The 21,439-nt window shown below is 39.3% G+C and overlaps 1 protein-coding gene across 3 annotated transcripts in view; it reads left to right on the top strand.

Moving 5' to 3' along the window:
• Positions 1-21,439, top strand: part of camk1b (calcium/calmodulin-dependent protein kinase Ib) — a 38,297-nt gene that overhangs the window by 12,897 nt on the left and 3,961 nt on the right. For 2 of the 3 annotated variants that reach the window (XM_046075960.1, XM_046075959.1), the window contains exons 3-8: positions 11,122-11,253; positions 18,605-18,679; positions 19,985-20,123; positions 20,433-20,559; positions 20,944-21,019; positions 21,174-21,286. In XM_046075960.1, the coding sequence (XP_045931916.1) occupies positions 11,122-11,253; positions 18,605-18,679; positions 19,985-20,123; positions 20,433-20,559; positions 20,944-21,019; positions 21,174-21,286 (662 nt within the window). Of the gene's footprint in view, positions 1-11,121; positions 11,254-17,959; positions 18,415-18,604; positions 18,680-19,984; positions 20,124-20,432; positions 20,560-20,943; positions 21,020-21,173; positions 21,287-21,439 lie in introns of those variants that run through there. The other variant, XM_046075961.1, reaches the window with a different exon arrangement.

The following is a 21,439-nucleotide window of genomic DNA, read 5'->3' as shown; positions in this document are numbered from 1 at the left end:
TGGTTGCGGGTCACCTGCTGCCCCCGTGTTCCTGCTCGACACCCTCTGCTACAACGACTATTGTTACTAGTCCTATTGTTATTATTGTTATTATAATCATTAACATTACGATTATTATCATTAACACTACTATAAATATCTGTACCATTTTTCATTTAGTCTATAGCAACATCACCTTTACTGTCTGTACCTGTGTGTGTATATTGTGTAGGCTGCCTCCCTCCCCTCTCTCTCTCCTTCCATCCCTCTCTTTTTCTCTCTGTTCCCCTCTCTCTCTCTCTCTCTCTCTCTCTCTCTCTCTCTCTCTCTCTCTCTCTCTCTCTCTCTCTCTCTCTCTCTCTCTCCCCACCTCTCTGAATGAACACATAGCACCCATTCATCACACAACCTCTCTTTTTACAAAGCAAGAAGCCATCTTGCCCACGGCCTGTTATTTTTGATTTAACAGACTGAAGATCTCTCATTAAAACCGTTCACGGGGATTTTTTGTGCATCACAACTTCAGAGTGAGCTTATATTCCACGTTGCCTTTTTATCCATATTCAGTGGATAAAATACCACAAAGACAAAATACCTATGGTTTTAGTGCTTGGTATTTTCATTAGATAAGTATGCTCACAGTAGATGATGATGCTTTAAAAACAAAAAACCAGGAACCTTCTGCTCCACTAGTTCCCTCTCGCTCGTGCCTCATCAGCTTTTAACACCGATTTGCCACTCTGTCTGAGGGCTATCTGCTTCTGAGTGGAAAGGTTCAATAACTCGACACTCATTTGGGTGTATGTGTGCGACAAGAGGTGAGGCTGTGACTCGGCCTTAGTGTCAAATGCACTTGAATTAAATTGTGATAGTCCTAAGTAAATTACAAATCTCCCGGTGTTGTGAAACTTAATTGAAGGTGTGGGACCCAGATCCAGGTTATGTGCTGTATGTACTGTATTTCTTAAAGCCATTTCATCTCAGCTTTGTGGTTCAGACCTGTGAGGTGAAACAAAATGTCAGTTCACTCAAATCATTAGGGTATAATAAAATGCAAAATCTGTATTTAATTGCCCATGTTTTGTCCTCCTCCTGGACCTCTCCGTATGTTGGAACTATTCAGAGGAAGTATAATAAAAAAAATAGTTCTTTAATACTGGTCTGAGTACAGTATGTCTATGAAGTGTATGTGCAGGGGGTACAACCAGCCAAGTGCTAGATGTTACTATTAATAAACTGAGGTGCAAGACGCACTAGCATTTGCAGTGAGTCACCTAATCTAACTTATATATTTTGGACAAATGTATATTTTTTGTACTTTATTTACTTTAATAATATCTGCCCACTGTACTGTTGGAGTCAGTGCAGGTGATCAGTCAGTCAGGGTGCTACCTATTTTTTTGTCTGCAACTTTTTTAGTTAGTTCTTAACTAGGGATGAAACGGTATGAAAATTTAATATATCACAATTATAGTGACCAAAATTATCACGGTTATCAGTATTATCACAGTAGTGTAAAAATGTGCCAGAAATATTACATGATAACAAATAGGTCTGTAGAAGACAGTGACAGTGAACTGCAACAAGCCCAAAAACTGACATAAATACAGAGGAGTCTGTAGCGTTTCTAAATATGCTGGTTGGTTGAATAAACTGCGTAACGTGTTATCATGTGCAGTGGACGAATAGACACGACGACGCACACAGCAACTGAACAACGTGCAGGTTTTTACAAGAGCAGCAACACTGAGAGCTTCAGTTTACACGCTGTTAGCAAGTCAGAGAGACAAACCAAAGCTAAAAGTTAACTCACCCTGCGTTCACTATAACGTTATTTTCTTCAATCAAGTTTCCCTCAGCACTCTCATAAAAACTAAAATACGACCGGATTTAAGAGTGACTGAAAAATCTCCGCAGCGTTGTCCTCCGCCTTGCTGTCATTAACCCAAACAAACCCACGTTGCATTCTGCGCATGCGCGCCTGCTTCTGGGAGACGATGGACAGTGTTTGCCGTGAGATTATAATAGCGCGGTTAACCGTATTATCATGGTAATTAAAATGTGTACGGTAATAATAACCGTCAGGAATTTTACCATGGTTTACCGTTAAACCGGTAATCATTCCTATCGTTCCTAAGCATCCCTATTCTTAACTCTTTACAGTCAGTTATTAGGAGTGTACTGAAGGTTGTATATGAACCTCGTCCATTCAGAACTGAGTTAGTTATTATCACATTTAAACAGAAACAGCTTATTATAGCCAAACATAATGAAAATGCATATTTAGTACAGCAAATTGTGAATTGTTTTGAATCAATATTCATACCAATAACATTATAAGCAACTATTGCCTGATACTAATAAGTTATAGACCTTTACTTTAAATACTTACTCTGAATCTCTATTATCAGACTTCATTCGCTTCGATTGCTGTGATGTCTATCTTCCTGATTTCCATATCATGAAGAGGCAAAGCAGCCCATGACCCCCCGTCGCCATACTTTAATGTGATTCTAAAATTTAGCTTAGGTGGAGACACGGCGAGGAGCCCAGAAACTGGGTTTAGAGGGAATTTTAGCCTAGACCGACTATTCGGGTGCTATTTTTGTCGCTTCTTCATTATTCAGTGTTTGTATGCTGAGTCAGAATCAAATGAATTCAAAATGATGATTAACAAAGTAGTTCAGACAAAAGGAAGCAGTCACCTTTTATGGAGCAGATAAATCTCCCAGCAGGAGAGCTGTCCCACTTCATTTATTTTTCATATCTGTCTTTCTTTCTTTCCATGCTTCTCTTTTGTCTCTGTCCTAACGCTCCCTCTCTCCCCATCATTTACCACTAATCATATTTATCCCTTTGTATTCCCGTGATATCTCTTATTGTCTTTATCTTCCCCTGATCGTGTCTGTTTCTCTACGTGGGTGCCCCATATGCACACCACTGGCCTTTCTAGAAAAAAAAGTTAATTCTTTTTCTTTTTCCTTGCTTTGCTTATCGTTTATTACAAGGTTTGATCGTGCCTAAGCTGTAGGATGAGAGAGCGCTAAGACCGTCCTTCATTACACAATGCCCTGCTCCTGTACTGGACCTCAAAGCACAGGACAACATGTTACTGCGACTGCCGTTGTAATTCTGTCTCAGCCACTGATAAGACCAAACAGGAGTTATGAGTAAGGCTTGTGGCACGCTACTCTGTCTCTCTGTCTCAGTCTCTCTCTCTCTCTCTTTCATCTGTCTCCTCTTCATCTGTCTCCTCTTCTCTCTGCGTCTTTTTTTGCTCCAGTGCTCACACATTATTTGTGCTGAAAATGTGTGCAGACACCATCCTGGTCACCTCTAAGCTAAGCTACCTAGCATAGTAAATCACTACAGAAATAAAAGTCAAGTCCATTGTTGATTCATCCTGACAATAAATGCAGAGAGATTAACCTTTCTTTAGAAAAATTACATCTTGGAACCATTGCCAACTTCATCCCAGTCCTGAAAATCCATCCCTGCTTATGGCACCCTCAGCCCTTCAGCCCTGCCCTGACCTAATTCAAAGAGAAGCCTGTGTCTCAGCATAGCACAGCTCAGCATGGCATAGCCTGCTGTTCCTGGAATACGTACACACACACACACACACGCACACACACACGCACACACACACACACACACACACACACACACACACACACACACACACACATACATACAGTATATGCCCACTGTCTGTCCCACTTATGCATCTCCATCTGCTCACAGCAATATATCCCCCTAACAATTTTAAGTACTCGTGCAGGCTTGTCATGTACATCTTCCCACAGTCTTTCTCCATTGTTGTAATCCCTTATTGCCCATATAGCCCCACATGACAAGCTGTCCGCATACTATTAGCAAACTGGCTTGAAAAGACTTGCTCTTTTTATCTCTGGTCAGAGAAACCCTTAGGGAAGCATGTTCTTTGCCTTGCAGCTTAATTACAATCCTCTATACAATTTGGTTACGGATTACTGTTTTTTCATGTGTGCGTTTTAAAGCAATTCTTTTCAGTAAGTGGACTTGAAACAGTGGAAGAGTTGGATCTATTCTTCTCTGCCATGGAGAATAAAGCACTTGAAGTCTCATTAAATGAGTTTAGGTCCACTAGGCCCACAGCTAATGTGTTAGCAGATTGCCCACATCCACCACATTATCCTTCCATTCGAGTCATGTTTCCGGGCCTCCTGACAAAATTTAAGGCCAACTTTCGCTCTGCTTTTAGCTGCATTTTGTCTCCACCAACTCCTGAGCTAAATATTTGTGCTCGCTAGATGTTCGACATTCTTTCAGCCCCTTGCTAAGTTGGTTTGCCTTTGCAGTTAGGCAGTTAGTTTACAGTGGGTTTATCAGAGCTTTTGTGACTGGCCTACTGCTGCGCGAAACTGTATTGTGTGAGGTGAGAGACTGAATCTAGTAAATGCACAGACAGACCAGAAAACCAAAACAATGAGCTAAACATGGCTTAGAATCTGTTTAGAGATGCAGAGTGAATTATAATTCTCTGTGTACTAGAAACTTCGGCAATCAGGACGCATCAAACGTAAGTTTGCAACGGCCATTAACAAAGTCAAAACATTGTTCTACACTTGTGTAGTTTTACAGTTGTTGATGGTATTAGATAATGTTATCTGATGTACACACCAGTTGTCTAAATGTAAATTGTTAGTTGTTCCCACATTCAGATTTACAGATGACAGATGATATGTTTGTGAAGTATGTGGGAGTGGGAGGAGTGGTGGAAATCACGGTGTCCCTGTCGGACTCTCCACTGGCACTGATACACAAGGGGCAATATTTGTCTTTAGGTATTTGATTGATCACTGAACTCCTGTCAATGCATCTCTTTATTGCTCCTATTTCTATTTCTTGGAGTGCACTGAGGTCGTCAGCCAAAGGACACAGTAACTGGCAGTGAGTCAAACATACCAGCACCATGGCAACACTCATATTTAGGAATTATTAAAACGAGAGAGAACAAAACATGATGATACCAGCAGATTATATTTTGTATCAGTTAAAATTAAACAAAATTAATCCCTATCTTATTACAGTTGCGATATTTGGGGTGTAACGGTACATGTATTCATCATGAAAGATTTTCAGGTCAGAACTCAGAGATTGCAGATATATGACTTTAAACACAGGATTTAAGCAAATGCTTAGAGTGCTTCAGTACCAGTGTAATTTGCTCATAGCACATAGATTTATAGGTGAATTAAAGCAAGGTTGACATATTGACTTTTTTATTTCTGACTGACCTGACACAAATGTTCGAATGGCTGGATTTTTAGAAAATAATTATGTCCCACCAGCCACTGTAAAGTGTTATATTTTTCTAAATAAATGACAAGAAATTTATCTTCTTGCTTGCCACACTGTAACAAAAAACATACTGAACCATGACTCCCACACCACAGGATATATGTTAAGAATTAGACAAATAGATTAATAATTATAATGACTCAGTAGATAAGTGTTGTTCATATAAAAAATATTGTTTATAGCAGCTTCAGGGTCTCACGTTTCCCTAAGGGATCCAAAGAGAATTATTATGCTCCTACAATTATGTATTTCCGTTCAATTTATTTTAGATTAAAGTAAATTTAATTATATATTGCATTGGAACACTACATCTAGCTAATAGTGATTGCTTAAGTTGTTATTTATTGTGTTGGTTCACAGAGGGATTGTGGTTTGGTTTTGCAGGTCTTTGTGTTTGGAAGGCCCACAGAGCAAAGATGGTCTTTTTATGTTTCAGGGCCAGTATCACAGTTGGGTATCGCTCAGCTCTGATTGGACCAGATGGTCCTTCCCTATGTCTCTTTGACCTTTCCACAGTTACCATTTTGTCATCTGCTTACATACCTTCTTGACCAACTTCTCAGCAGGACAGATGGCGCAATTGGCTGGACATTGAGAAACGGGGGGAAAAAATACATGGCAGATTGTCAAGGAGAATGTCTGTATTCTCAAAACACTACAGCATGTGAGGAACACTCCCTATTTTTATCAAATTTATTTTATATCAAAATCAACATCGAAATTATAATATGAAATAAAGCATGTACATGTATTTGAGATTACTTTAATTTGGCATATGTACTGTAAATATCTGCATTTGGCACAGACACATATGTGATAAGGAGCAGATGGTAACAAAGAAAGAAAACTGTTTTCATAAAAAGAGAAGGAACAGAGATTGAACTTCTGTTAAATCCAAGAAGAAATTACAGCTGTTACAAGAACATGACAGTGAATGCATACAGAGAGTGGGCCTCACTTGTGTGTGTCAGTAATGCTTCTAAAGTATGTTAATAGTCTTTGTTGTTGTTGTTTTTGAGCTTATCTGGTTTTATCTGTGTGGATGTAACCGCAGCCTCTTTTAATGGTCTGTTAGTGCATGTGTGTTATGTGCATCTGTGTGCTTTTTGTTTGCACGGGAGTGAGCCAGAATGCGTGCATGATGGCATGTGAGATCCTAATTCCTTGATTTTAAATCCCTTTGATGCACCGAGTGAGGCGTCGTGGGATACGCACATGAAAAGGTTGCTTGTAGCGACAGAAACTAAGCAACACCGAGTCTATATTTTAAGCGAGCGGCTTACTCAAAGACAGAAGAGAGTGATGTAATAAAGAGATCAAGTGAGTGAAAGAACTATGCTAATGTTTGAACTTTTTGAGCAGTGAAAGTAAAAAGGCTGCCTTTTGTCCACTGTTAGGGCAGGATAGAAAGTGTTTGGATTACAGGATTTGTGCACAATAGCACAATGTTGATCACTGGAAAATCTACAGTATTTTTTATTATAGGGATGCAAATATTTACTCTGAGGCGCCACACATTTAAATTGTGCTACTGTTTGTCCATATTTAAACTTTTGTGTAAAGTATTTGCACAGTGAATTTCTGAGAACACGCCCTACTGTTTGGATAGTGGCAGAAAGCGTGTCCTAGTATTGAGTGTTTACTGGCTAATAGGTGTGTGTGTGTGGGTGTGTGTGTGTGTGTGTGTGTGGGTGTGTGTGTGTGTGTGTGTGTGCATCCTCTTCCTGGACTCGGGTCCCTTGGTGGTGATAAGAATGTCCTGTTAGGACCAGGAACAGCTCAGTAAACACAGTTGTTTACCTTATAATCCAGATTCCAGTTGAAACCTTTGCTAGGATTAAGCTTTCAGCAAACTCACCACACTACTTAGCTGCCATCAAATATTCATCACAATTATGCTCTTCATGTTTTCTAATCCTGCACTGTGTCAGTAGCAGGGTAAACTTTGACTTTTATTGTTTTTCTCCACTAGAATGTATTTTCTGCCCTGTCTCTGTGAATTCAGGGGTAATGTTATCATTTGGGTTGGCAATTTTATAGAGATATCAAGTAATCAACTGTAATGTCTGTCCCGCAGCTGGTTCTCAGAAGATCTTCTTCTGTTCCATCCTTGCAGTAGAAACAGTATAGTCTGTAGAAAGGTTGAGCCTATGCTGCCTCTCCATCAGTGCTTGTGAAGTCGTTCTATCTATTCTATCAGATAATACAGTGGTGAGTTGTTATTGTAAGCAAATGTCTTTGGCAGTAGAACTAAGCAGACCATCGCCAGCGATTATAATTAGTGTTCTCATGCCCAGAATAAACATCCTCATTGGCAAAAAGAGATTGTTGCCCAACACAATGACAACATTACCCTGCAGTTCTCAGACATTCAGAAAGAAGGAAGTATTTTCTGGTATTATATGAAAGCAATGTCCAGGTTACAGGAAGTAAGAGGTAAAAGGCTTCTGTTTCTGACAAACAATGCACAGGCATTATCTGCAGTCCAGCTAAACTGGGCTGAGTTGGTGTTTCACTTAATTTGCAACTGCAAGCACCAATGCGCCAGAGGTACAACCAACTTAATAGCTTGTAATGTCACTTATAAATATGATAGAAAATGGGACACATTTACTGCATTATGTCATTATTTCATTATGTGCCACTGGAAGGTGTTTTCTTGAAAAATGACGACCAGACAATGGGCCATTTCCATAGCCACAGACACATTACTGTTCTCAGATTTTCCCCAATGTTTGTGTGAACCACTGTTTGACACTTCCCCAGAGCCCCTTTGTCTGTCAGTGGGAGCATGGAGAATATCAACTCAATCCTCCAGATGCTACAGAGGAATTTGCAGCACTGACAACCTCCTCCACGCAGCAGGATTTCTGTCAAAGCTAATGGCCTTTCTGTGGCAGTTTTACATTCTTGTTGAGATGTGACCACAAGGCCTCACTCCCTGGATAATTGTTACTTTGATCAGGAAATGGGTTCCGTGTTGTGTTGGCTTTGAGGTTAACAGCGGCAGGGAAGCTGTATGTAGGCCACTCTGGATAAAGGCTGTTACGGAACTAGTGATTAGATAAACATTTTGAATACTGTAAGTTAGATAGTAGTAATTACTGCTCATTTATCATTTACCCAGAGATTCTGCCTGAGGAGAAGAGATCATTTTCCAGTTCAGAGCTGACTAATGTAGTAGTAGTAGTAGTAGAATAAATATAGTTTGCCTATAAGCAGTCAAACACACTTTGGATCAAAACATCAAAATGTTCCAATATCCAGGTTCACATTGTAATTGTAAAGATAATAATAAAAACACATTTGAATTCATTCAAATCCACATTCAGTCAAGCATTAAGTTATAGTCCACTACTACTGAGCAACTACAGGGTCAAGCTACTTTATGAAGCACCTGTAAAGTACGGAAGTAAGTACCCTGCATTGTTTCTGACACATTTTGAACCAAGGAGAGGGTTCTGCTTTGTTGTCTTTTTTGTTGTAAGCATGCTTTTTTCTAAACAGCAGCTCCCTTACACTAAAGAGGACATTGTTCATAGAGGAGTTGTGGTCTGTAGGTCATGCTCTTTCTTTTCTGGTCACATTGGCATGGAGCCATCTAGGCCTTCTTTGTTTGTAGAGCTGATAAAGCATCTGCAAACCTAGTTGTCGGGCAGTTATGGTTCCTCTCTGCTCACACATACGGCTATATGTGGCGGAAGAGATACTGTAAGACACAAGACTGAGAGCTGACACTCACCCTATGCCACATATACAGTACATACAGTATACACACATAAAATTTTTTAACGACAAAATTTCTGGGGACATTTTTACACTTTACCAGTAGGTAGTAGTGTAAGGTTGTGTTTATAAATGATTCCCAACAGTGATGGAAGAGATTCACATGAATTTATTTTTTAAAGTTAAGTACATTTCAGAAGAACCAGAGATCTAATAATACTTCTCTTCTGATTAATCCAGTGCAGCACATTCATATCACAAGGCTTCACTATGAATTAATAAACTCAAAGAGATGTTATTGGCGTTGTAGCACTTGTTCAGTCAGACAGTCAACTGTTAAGCAAGAGAAGGCAGCCAGACTTCTTGTCAGCTACTGAATAACTGTTAATTAGTAACCTCATTTTGGTGAATGTTTGTGATTTAAAATAGAAATATATAAGATTGGTTTCTTGATATGTTGATCAGTCTTGAGCTCTCCGGTGAAACGAACAGGTTGCAAAAACGAGAATCTCTGCTATCTTCACAATCCATCCCATATGACGTGTTTGTGGGATACACAGATGTTTTCCATTTGGGCTAACTACTGCCTTCTTTCATTCTCTTTTTGCCCCAAGAAGGTCTTTGACCAAAAGTGTATGGAATAAAATAGAGTAAGTAGATCTCATTGTGTGAAAGCTCTTCTTATTGTTTATTGTAGTAACATTTGAAATATAGCCAAATGAACAGAATACCAGCCGTACAAATTAATATTATATCACATCATAGTAAAAGCATATGATTGACTCTCCCAGTGTAGTTAGAGCATGATATTTAGCTTCATTAATGCAGCCACATAAACATTAATAACCACTACAATGTGATTTTTTAAAAAGGAAATCAACAACATTTTCAACACTTCAAAGTTTTTAATCAAATGTCATCACAAGGCATGACAATTTAAAGCAGCATAGACACTATGTTTCCTTTTCCACCAGGGAATTTATTCATATAATAAATTCGGAGGCCGCTGTAGACCTTTTTTTACCATTAAATCAATTATTTTGTCACACAAAAGACATAAAACATTAGGCGATATGGAATTTACTGTTGAAGGTCTGGGGATTTTTTATGTAATTCACACTCTGTTCACACTCGACTAAATCAGTATTCATGTAAGAAAGTTAATTTCCTTCCTGTACCATGTCTCATTGCATATGTACTATTAATCGTATCAGTGTAATGTTCAGTGTAAACCGATAATTATGCATCAGGATTCCTTGTAGTTATTGTACAGTTTTGGATCTGAGCCTAAAATCTCTGGACCTCGGCCAAAACACCAGAGTTCCTAAGAAATGTCTGCCTCCTACTGTCAAATGGGTCATGGGAAAATTATAAACTTTTTTTTTTTTGCCAGTTTGAGTTCTGTTGCTTTACTTGTTTCCATTATTGTTTTTAGTTGGTAGGGAGACACAGAGAAAGCAATGTTGTATTTTACTGTAGAAGGCATCAGGCCAGAACTAGTAGCTGTGCATACATCTGCTTGTTACAACAGAGCATAAAACTATTGGTGTGTGCACTTATCTGGTTAAATATGTTAGAAATTCCTGGTGTATCAAAGATAAAGTGCAGTATTATTAGTAACTTTAGTAATGTTTAGTAAAACATGTTGAAAGAAACCAGTTACTCTACAGTATATTCCACAGGATGATAATAATTCAGTGTGCATCACAAGGGTGAAACATTAAATTTAAGACTGTTTTGGGCCAGTATCAAAATGTGTCACCAAGACGAAACTCCGCATTTGATACTGGTGCTTCCAAATCATCCCACCAAGATGCTCCCTCTCCAAAACTTGACTCAGCAGCGACCCAAAGACTTCAGGAGGAGGTTGACGTTAAAAATAAATCCAATCTGGCATCAACAGGCTAGAACTTCTACCAGCACTTAGATGTAAGTAGCCAGGTTATCACAAAAGCCAGTTTAACATCAAAGCAGGAGTTTCCTCTTTCCAGATGCATGTGAAGAGGTCTGTCTGAACCCCCGAAGATAAATGGACTGCGGTCTGACTAACTGCCCTGTTTGTTTGTGTTTCAGGGGAGCTTTCTCTGAGGTGGTCCTGGCTGAGGAAAAGAGGACCCAGAAATTGGTAGCTATCAAGTGTATCCCCAAGAAGGCATTAGAAGGCAAAGAAAACAGCATTGAGAATGAAATAGCTGTCCTGCACAAGTAAGTGGAATGATCTGAGAAATTAGCAACAGTAGACCCTGATTTCTTTATTAGTTAATATAACATGATGTATAGTAATATATCGAATAAAACTGCATTTATTTATTAAGCCAGTCTGGATTGTAACCACAAACCTTGAGACGTTTGTGCAGCATTAGCCTGCATCTGAAAAACTAGCCACAAGGTTCAAGATGGTTTAATTGTTATCACCGTTATCTCCATCACTGCATCATGTAAGTTGTATCACATTACAAGATATCATATATGATATTGTATATTGTGGTAATGTGATCAACTGTAATGCATGTAGTACGCACCATATTGAACTTTATCTACTCTTCACATGGTCCCTGTGAGACTTGGATACATATATTATTCAGCAAAGAACCATCCCTTTCTCTGTAGGGGGAATTAAAAGTCCAGTTCATCCACATTACTGACAAAAAAACGTATTTTCTCACTCACCTCTATTGGTATCTAGCTAATCTGGATAGTTCCGGTTTTATTTTCACAAGTACGGTACACTAAAGGTGAATAAATAATTAATAATAATTTGTGGTGCTCAAATGACACTAATGCTGGCCGCACACTTGAGCATAATTGGGCAGATTTTGGGTCCGGTCTACCCCTCCTGACAATCGTGGGGGTGTTCCCAATACAAGGCTGGTTGGACCAGGCATAAGTTTTCATTGGAACTACTTCCTATTGAAGACATGTCATGAGGGTTAACCTAACCAGCAGCTTCAGGAAAAGAGATACTGCAGTTGTTGGGTTTTGTACTTGTGACTTTTCAATGCTGCGAGCATCATTACGTTCACCGACCCTTTAACTTGCGCACGCACAACAATGAAAGCAAAGCACATATCAGTCAACTTGTTTAGTATAATAAACGTTAAGCTCCTGAAGATCACAGTGTTGTACAAATTGTACTGTGATCTGACCTAAACACAATTCATGTACCATAACCATTTCCAGACTTATCATGTTGAAAATATAAGTGGTTTTGCTTGTAAGATGGAGTCATATGACCAAAAACTATTGCACATGATTCTTCTATACCCAGCTCATGCTCATGTTTTCTTTCTACCTGTGCAAGAGATAAAATGTTGTATCAGAGGGGTTTTCAAAGTCTGAGACTGCGGGCCTCCTCTCAGACAAAGCTTGAGAAATGGCACCCCCACCACCACATCTTTAGTTTACTTGGTAAGTTTCGCTCAATTCCTGGATGCTTATGGGATCATAATTATAGTATTTGACATAGACACTCAACATTTGAGCCAAAATAGCCTAATATTGCTGTTTGACATAACTTCTGACTACACCAAATAGTTTTAATAAGGTCTGTCCTATGGCAGTCATTAGTTTCTCACTCTAATGTAAGGAAAACAGTTCCCAAAAACTGCTGTATCTCTGAATTCTCACACATGTAGGCTATTCTATGTGATCTCTTTTTGAACTAACGCAATAAGTAATATTGTTTCACTTCCGTTCACTGAGCCTCCCCTGAAGCTGTTTGGGAGCCCCCCTTGGGAGGCCCGCCCACACACTTTGAAAATCCCTGTTGTATCATATAAAGACAAAGGCAAGAGACAGTGGTTCAAACATACTTCTCTTTGAATGTGGGGAATTGCAGGCCACGGTGAAAATGGCTGATCAACATTGGGCCCCAAGTTATTTTTAGAGCTCTTGTTGCCTGGGTTACAGTAGATACAACTCCAGCCGATATACAGCTATGATCCCTCCTGAGGTGAGGACGATGGAATGAACACAGTGGGGGTTAGTTAGCAGTTCAGGTATGGTGTAAACTGAGGTAAACTTGGCCTGAAAAATCACAGTTTGCTCGCTCTGTCTGAACTTTGGTGTCATGACTTAACACATCATCCCCACACAGAGCATTTGGTCTGACTGAGTGGTATATAAAGGCAAAGCTGCAATAATCAATATTTTTATATTAACAATAGATCAAATGAGTACATGTAACGTGACTCATAGTGATGAACCCACAGAGAGTTCTGCTCAGCTCTGCAGTCTGTCAGATCATTAGTTTGTTTTTTATTGTTCGAGATGTTACTGTTTAGATTAAGTGAGTCTCACCGCCCTCATCGGTCTCATTCAGTTGTAATTTTAAGCAAAACTGTCAATATCCTAACATTTGCTGATTTCCATTGGGAAGTCATGAAATCATCAGATTATACATATCATCGTTTTAGATTATTCAGTCCAGTTAAAGGTGTCATCATAGCCAGTTGTATTGGATACAATACCCACACCCAACCAACAACCAGTCTGATTAATAACACAAAATTGATCAAGTGTCTGTGTAAATGCTGAAAATCTAATCCCACCATCAATATACTACTCCCATAAAATTAAATTTACTGTCACTGTCTACTTTTGTCTTATCTATTCCTAAATAAATAATTTAATTGTAAGGTGGCACAAGACAAGAAGATTTACAGTGAAGTAAACCTGCACCTGTTTTTGACCTCAGGAGACACAGGAGCTCCACACAAAATGTTAATCTGTAATAAGCATTCTGAGACAGAAAGGGTGGCAGAACATTTTATGGCTTTTCTTGAATGACTCTCTTGCTGTAAATTTATCGGTGGTTATTTAATGTTTCCAACCTTGGTAAAGCAGTTGTAACAGTCTTCTGATCTGAAGTATATACAAAGAAGTCAATCAATTTAGTGTCTGATCCCCAATGGATAAACTCATCTCAGTTCTAATCACTCAGTTTGTAAGATGGCTGTCCAGCCTAATGGTAGTTTGATGTACCACTAATGTAGTTATGGTTTTGGGGTTTAGTTTAGTTATTTCCTGTTTTATTTTGAAATTCTCACCCCTTCTTATGTTTTATGTTTAACTTCACTAACTTTGTGTGTTTTCCTGCCTGTGTGATTGTCTTATTTATTTTACCTGTGTCTAGTTTTCCTCCCCTAACCCGTGTATTTAGTCTGTGTATTCCCTTGTCTCAGTGTCAATCGACTTTGTCCCTTGTGTTTATATTTGGCATGGACTTTTACTTTGTATTTCCTGAACCTTGCCTGTTTTGTGGATTTTGCCTGTCCCCTCTTGGATTTGTTTGCCTTTGTTTGGACCACTGCTCTTGACCTACGCCTGCCTCATTATCCCTGAAAGCTTTGTTGAGTACTTGTGCCATTAAATCATTGAACTGTACCAAATCTACCTCTGAGTCTGGATTTGGGTCCTACTCCTCGTGTTACTGGGTACCCTGTTTGCACGCACTGTGACAAATGTAGCGATATGAAATAATCACATTGGTCAGAGGGCTGTTCATCCTCTTCCCATTTTATCTAGACTAAATATTTACTTAAAGACAGACATGTGCAAATACAGTGACTAAGTCACTTGTAGCCGTGCCAATCAGAGGAGTTGGTGTGAAGTTGTGTGCCGTGGATGTACTTGTTGTAAACATGGCTAACTGTACAGCAGACCTGAAACATCTGTTTGAGCTACAAATGTCAAGTGGATCCATCTCAGTTAATGTTGGACTCCAAATAATTGTGAGTTTCTGACCCCAATTTTTTGGGCCTGAAAACACCAAATGTCCCTTTTTACAAACTGTCCCACACTGTTTAAAAGTGCATGTGTGAAAAAAGCTGCTCAGCAAGTAGTGTGATTATACACTCTGTTCAATGTCAAACAGGACTTTCTGGCCCGAAGTTCTCAGGAAAGCAAGATGTGGAACACAGGGCATTCATTAATCAATATCCTGAAAATGTTAACCAATGTTAGTATCTTTATGTACATTTACACAAACCTAAGGAATCATATTACAGCTTTCTGAAGTGACCTGAATTATTAAACAACATGTAAACCAGAAACTCAGTTCCTAATAAGGGAATATTTCTGTTCTCTTCACTTTAATGAATGAATTCCTCCTGACCACAGAAATGAACTATCTCTGTTATTGTTGTAAGAGAGGAAAAATCCTGCAAATACTCTACAGAGACCACAAGACATTTTAGAAAACACTCCTCCCACCACAGGAACTTTAATATCCTGCACATATTGTGAGAGGCATCCATTCATTCATGGCTAGCACTGAGTGAAAAAATAAAATACAAAAGCAAGTGTGTAAAAAAAGAGTGATGCCAGAGTACCAGAAGCTGTGTTTAGACTCACGGCTGTTAAACATTCAGAGATTTAGCGAGCAATAAAAAAAAAATAATCTAAAAGGCTCCCTAAATAAATCAATAAACTTTGTATTTTTTGAGAAACTATCAGAACATGATTCAAGAATCAGTAGATCTGCCACTATCACCCAGGTGTCAGATGAAATCGTTACTGGCTGCAGAGCTGGCAACTCTATTCTCTAATTTGCTGACTTCTATGTTCTGCGCGATGCCCTGCGAGACCCACGAGTGCTGACAGGGGTTTAGCATATGACTCACCAGCCCTCAATAGACGTTTCGGCTCTCTGACAAGCACAACAAACAGTGTCCACCATAAGGTCTTCACCAAAACACAAACACACTTGCACAGAGATTCAAGGTAAATGCTGCACCTTTACTGCATGGATTTGACCTTCTGTAATTGTGCACGTTCAAGCTCATGCGCGTTCACACGTGTCTGCTCACTCGGCAGGTTTAATCTAGCATTCATCCCTCACTGGGTCCCTATCTCTCCGTCCACACTGAGCTAAGCAGATGAATGAAGGTGTCCATGCATTGTTACAATCTGGATCAGAGTCATTGCTGTAATCCAGCATGAGTTTAGGCCAACGCATACACAGTTACCTCCAGTACAGCTCAGACACATGGCTTTGTGTTGTTCTTTGTCTTCCTACGTTCAAGCCAGCACAATAATCCTCAAACACACACTGAAAAAAGTATGAAAAAGTATGAAAAGTTAGTCTAGTTTTTGACCATAAGTAGTGCTATGGAGCAATATTTTTGTGCGTCGGTCCCCGTTTTCTTTGTATCGTACATGCGCACGAGGACAAACATGCAGTACGCAAGTGGCATGTTTGACATCCTGACGTCGGTTTAATGCTATTCCACTGGTCCACAGTTGGTGACGTAACGTGTCAACAAACACAGCAGTGCGCCATCAAAAGAGAATGGGAGGAAATAAACATGGATATAAACAATGCAATATTTTAGATGTATTTATGATAAAGGAAATTCACTCAAGGGTACACACTATTGACTGTATATAAAGATGGACGACATGACAGTTCGCCCCAAAATTGAAGCCAAAGCATGTCACTTCATTATTTACCACCTAATCCAGTCCAAAACAATAGCTCTGCCATAAAGTTAACTTTCACAAGGAACAAACTAGATTTATTTATCATTTTAAGTGCATGGTTGTATAACAAAATTAAGTTGTAGTTCCCTTTATGCTACTCTCAAAAAGCAAACGTTGCATACAAAGTACAAGGTTGTTTATTAGTCATTATACAGCACAAGGCTGCATAACAAAACGAAATTTGTTCCTTGATGCTACACACACAACATACGATTAAGTGTAGGCCTATATTAAATTATGGTAACATGTAAAATAAAATAAAACAATATATACAGTTTTTAAAATACATATACATACACATATACACCCCGAACATTCCACAGTGCATTTTTTGAATTTGCATCTGGGGTGAATATAAACAGCAGTAACCAGATGATAATATGGTTTCATACAAACATTATATACAGTAGATGGGTGGATAGATAATAAGTCATAAAAAAAAGTATTTTACATGGTGCAGTGTTGTGGATGAATTAAGGAGTCTCTCAGCCTGGGGGAAGAATCTGCTCTGCAGTCTGGTGGTGCAACAGCAGATACTTCTGTATCTCTTGCCAGTTGGCAGCAGGGTGAACAGGCTGTGACTGGGTGGGGACTGTCTTTTGGTATCCTTTGGGCTCTGCAGGCACCTCACCTCACCGATATCACTGATGCTTGTTAGATGGGTACCAATGATTTTCTGAGCTGTTTTAATCACCCGCTGCAGAGCCCTCCTGTCCTGGGCCCGGACACATCCCATGCCAGTTAGTGATGTTTTCAGTTTTCAGGATGCTTTCTATTGCTTCTCTGTAAAAGTTAAGAAGAATTTGGCACGGGAATTTCACTTAAGTTCTCTTACGAAATACAGTTGTTTACATTTATTCATTTAGCTGACACTTTTATCCAAAGCGACTTACAATTGCTATACATGTCAGAGGTCGCACGCCTCTGGAACAACTAGGTGTTAAGTGTCTTGCTCAGGGACACAATGGTGGATGTCTCACAGTGATAATCGAACCCAGGTCTCCAACACTAAAGGCAAGCATCTTATCTATTAGCCATCACCACCCCAGTTGTTGTTGTTTGTGAGCTTTCCTCGCCAGCCTGGAGATGTGTGTTTAAATGCTTATAATGTTCAGTTTTTGTTGACTCTGCCATAGAGGCATTAATTCAGTCATACAGGTTCATCTAAAAGAAATTGAATATCGTGGAAAAGTTTATTTTCTTCCGAAATTTAATTCAAAAAGTGAAACTTTCATATATTCTAGATTCATTACACAAAAATTAAAATATTTCAAGCCTTTTTTTGTTATAATCTTGATGATTACGGCTTACAGCTCATGGAAATCAAAAATCCAGTATCTCAAAATGCATTAGAATTTTAGAATAAATAATAAAGAACAGACTGTCGACTGAGAAGAGCTCTAATCAGCTAATTAACTCAAAACACCTGCAAAGACTTCCTGAGCCTATAATCTCTCGGTCTGGTTCTGGTGCTCATAATGAACTTTCCCACGAGATGCAACTGTGTGTTTCAGCGTTGAGATTTCCATTCAGTTTGTTGGTATTGTACTGGACTGCAAGGTCTTTTTAATGTTCTGCTCCCACCTCCCCTCCTTAACCCCAATTCATGTATATAAACACATTTAACTATGACCTCGGTTGTAAACAGAGCTGTTGTTTTGAATTGCATTAGATTGTAAAGGTGTTTCTAATAAAGTAGCCATTGAGTGTAATACAGTACATAGATGTAGTGAGTCATCTTCTCACGCATGTCACTGCACCTACGGGTCTCTGGGGGAGCAGAGCACAGAGTTCAGCCAATTTGGGAGCTATGTGCCACCACACAGTGTAGCCTCCTCTGCGGTCAGCAAGAAGTACATGTGACTGGATGAAGCTGTGTGGCAGGTACATACACTGACTGTCCCAACCCCCTAGTGGGAAAGATTTTAAACTGCAGACGAAGAATTGTCATAGCACACAGTAAGATTTTTGCCACCTGCTGGCAAAATCTTGTGAAATACTAAATAAAAATGACTAGCAAAGTATTAGAAGAATAATTTCTTGCTTTTTCTTATTTCTTGTCTCTCCTTCACAGGATTAAACATGCCAATATTGTATCTCTGGAAGAGATATTTGAAAGTAAATCACACCTCTACCTTGTCATGCAACTGTGAGTATCCACGTGTAGGTTTGTGTGGTTCGTTTTTGTGTGACGTGAGTTTCAAACTCCCTACTTGTGCTATCTCCAACACAGTACATGTCACCTGCCATTAATTGCACTCTGTAACACACTCACATGTGCATGAACACACACACATAAGCAAACACTGTACTCTGCCTACTCACGGACACCAGTGGGGAGTTTGCCCTCACACCTGCAGCCTGTCAGCCTCCCACCCACCTGAACTACTGAAATGTCAGAGAGAGAGAATGAGAGAAGAGAAAAGATCGGGATCAACCGAGAGACTCCAGAAAATATTAATCATTTATGCATTAATCCCAGTCAACAGTAAATCAGAGGGATAAAAGGCAGAGTCAGAGAGGGATGGTGTACATTTGTCAAGAGAAGGACTAATGGGAAATTCTTTTCTTGAGCATGTGTTTGTGTTAGCAGTAGTAATCGCATTCCCCGGCAATATATGTGTTCCCTCATAATGGTTTTTGTATGTCCTTGCAATGTGTTTTGTGTTCCCACTGATTCATGATTCTTTCATGTAACAGCCAGTGGGTCACCACAGCAATTGATCTACGTATTTAGTTTTATTGTTTACTTGGCCTAACAACAACAAATGTTTTAAAACTGATGTAAAAACCTATAAGGGAATGGTAATGTATCGCAGGTGAGCAAAGTGACACTACAAGTCAGTTTTCCTTTACAGACTTAGACTCCCATAATTTTGACCAAAAATTTCACTTGTCTCATTTCTTCTTCATTGTGCGTGCGTCTGTGTGTGTTATTGGAGGCTCAAACAAACTGCTGCAGATTTTCTGTGGACAGAGCGAGGTCTCCATCTAGTGGCTTTTAATTATAATATCAAGCAGACTTCCTCCTGTATGTGGTCTCATTCATGCCACTGATTAACTGCCACAATAAAAAAACTTCTATGTTTCTGTCTTCATTAATTTGTTTGTAAGAGACATAGAACTGCATTTCATGCCATTACATAAGGAGTACAACTTTGAACAAATAAACAAGTTTCCTTGTTTACAAAGTGCCTATTTCATATCTCATTTGTACCCTTTCTCTCTAAAACTCACTCTGGCAGTTTTTCTTGGTCAAGAATAGTTTCATACTTTCAGACTTTATCTCACTGTCCCTCTGTTGCAACCATCAACAAGTAAAATCTTTAGCTGTCCATTATTTCCAGAAACTTCAGTCCAGTCTGATTTTGGTGGTTGTTGTCTCCATTCTGTACTTTATATTTCACAAGCTTCTATTCACTTTAATGAATGTGAAACTCTCCTGTTTATCCAGGGTGTCTGGTGGGGAACTCTTTGATCGTATCATAGAGAAGGGCTTCTACACAGAGAAAGATGCCAGTAAGCTCATTCAGCAGATTCTGGATGCTGTCAAATACCTCCACGACATGGGCATCGTGCACCGTGACCTCAAGGTCAGTCCGGGATCAAAGATGTTGAAAAGTTAGCCTGCAGTTTCACACTGTCCATTTACTGACCATGCATGAATAACCAAAATGATGGCAGGACCCCCAAACTGAAAACATGTCTTCTAAGCATCTGTCATTTTCGATTATAACATGGCTTTGTTGTTTTTGTAATCCCTTCTGTACGAGCATATAATCCTTTTATAGAGGTCAGTTATTACTGTGTGCATGTGGTGCTGTTGTGTGTGCATTTGCATGATTTGTGTGATGGTAGTTTTTTAACATTTCTGGCTTTGGTTTTGTCCCTCCTCGTCGCAGCCAGAGAATCTGCTGTACTACAGCATGGATGAAGACTCCAAGATCATGATAAGTGACTTTGGTCTGTCTAAAATTGAGGGCTCTGATAGTGTGATGTCGACAGCATGTGGAACACCTGGATATGTTGGTAAAGACGTCAGACCCTGCCTTGAATTAGATAAATCTGCTTCAACTTAACAAGTTTTACATGGACGTGAACGCTGTACCTCACAATATGAGCACAGTGCCAATATTAACTACTGGCACTGTGTGTGTCTAATGTAAACTCTTTGTCTTTATTAAACACCATCTACAGCTGATCAGAGGCTCATAAAGCTTTTTAAAGACATTACTCAATTTAACGCAGTAAAAACAACAACACACGGATGCTGGTTAGTTTGTACAGTTTGTACAACTACAAAATTAACAACTTAGATATTTATAGTTAATGTACTAATTGTGCTAAACATCAAATATCAAACAGTGTTAAACAACTATCTCACCTGTATAGTTGTATATCCTGTTCTTTTAGCTCCTGAAGTGTTGGCTCAGAAACCCTACAGTAAAGCAGTGGACTGCTGGTCTATTGGAGTCATAGCGTATATTCTGTGAGTACCTTTTTTAAGATTAATACATTTATTTATAGAAAGATTTTGTTTCGAAACTGAATATGAAAAGTTACCCGCCTGGGGTGCTCCTACTAGAAAAGGTCCTTACGGTCTCTGAGGAAACATGACGTGTGTGCTCTCCTGTGTGTCGCAGCTTGTGTGGTTACCCTCCGTTCTATGACGAGAATGATGCCAAACTGTTTGAACAGATCCTGAAGGCAGAATACGAGTTTGATTCCCCTTACTGGGACGATATATCTGATTCAGGTACAGTACATGTATCAAGCTATTTTCTGCAGGCATGAGATTTTTAGCATGTCTGCCCTGTATTTTCCTTGTAGTTCCTATTGTCCAATAGCCCTAGAGGAAACCAACCTACTGAATTCCTACACATCTACTTGAGCATTGGTCTATTACCAT

The sequence above is a fragment of the Micropterus dolomieu genome, linkage group LG18, assembly GCF_021292245.1.
Source record: "Micropterus dolomieu isolate WLL.071019.BEF.003 ecotype Adirondacks linkage group LG18, ASM2129224v1, whole genome shotgun sequence".
NCBI classification, from domain to species: domain Eukaryota; kingdom Metazoa; phylum Chordata; class Actinopteri; order Centrarchiformes; family Centrarchidae; genus Micropterus; species Micropterus dolomieu.
This window is presented reverse-complemented; position numbering and strand designations above follow the sequence as displayed.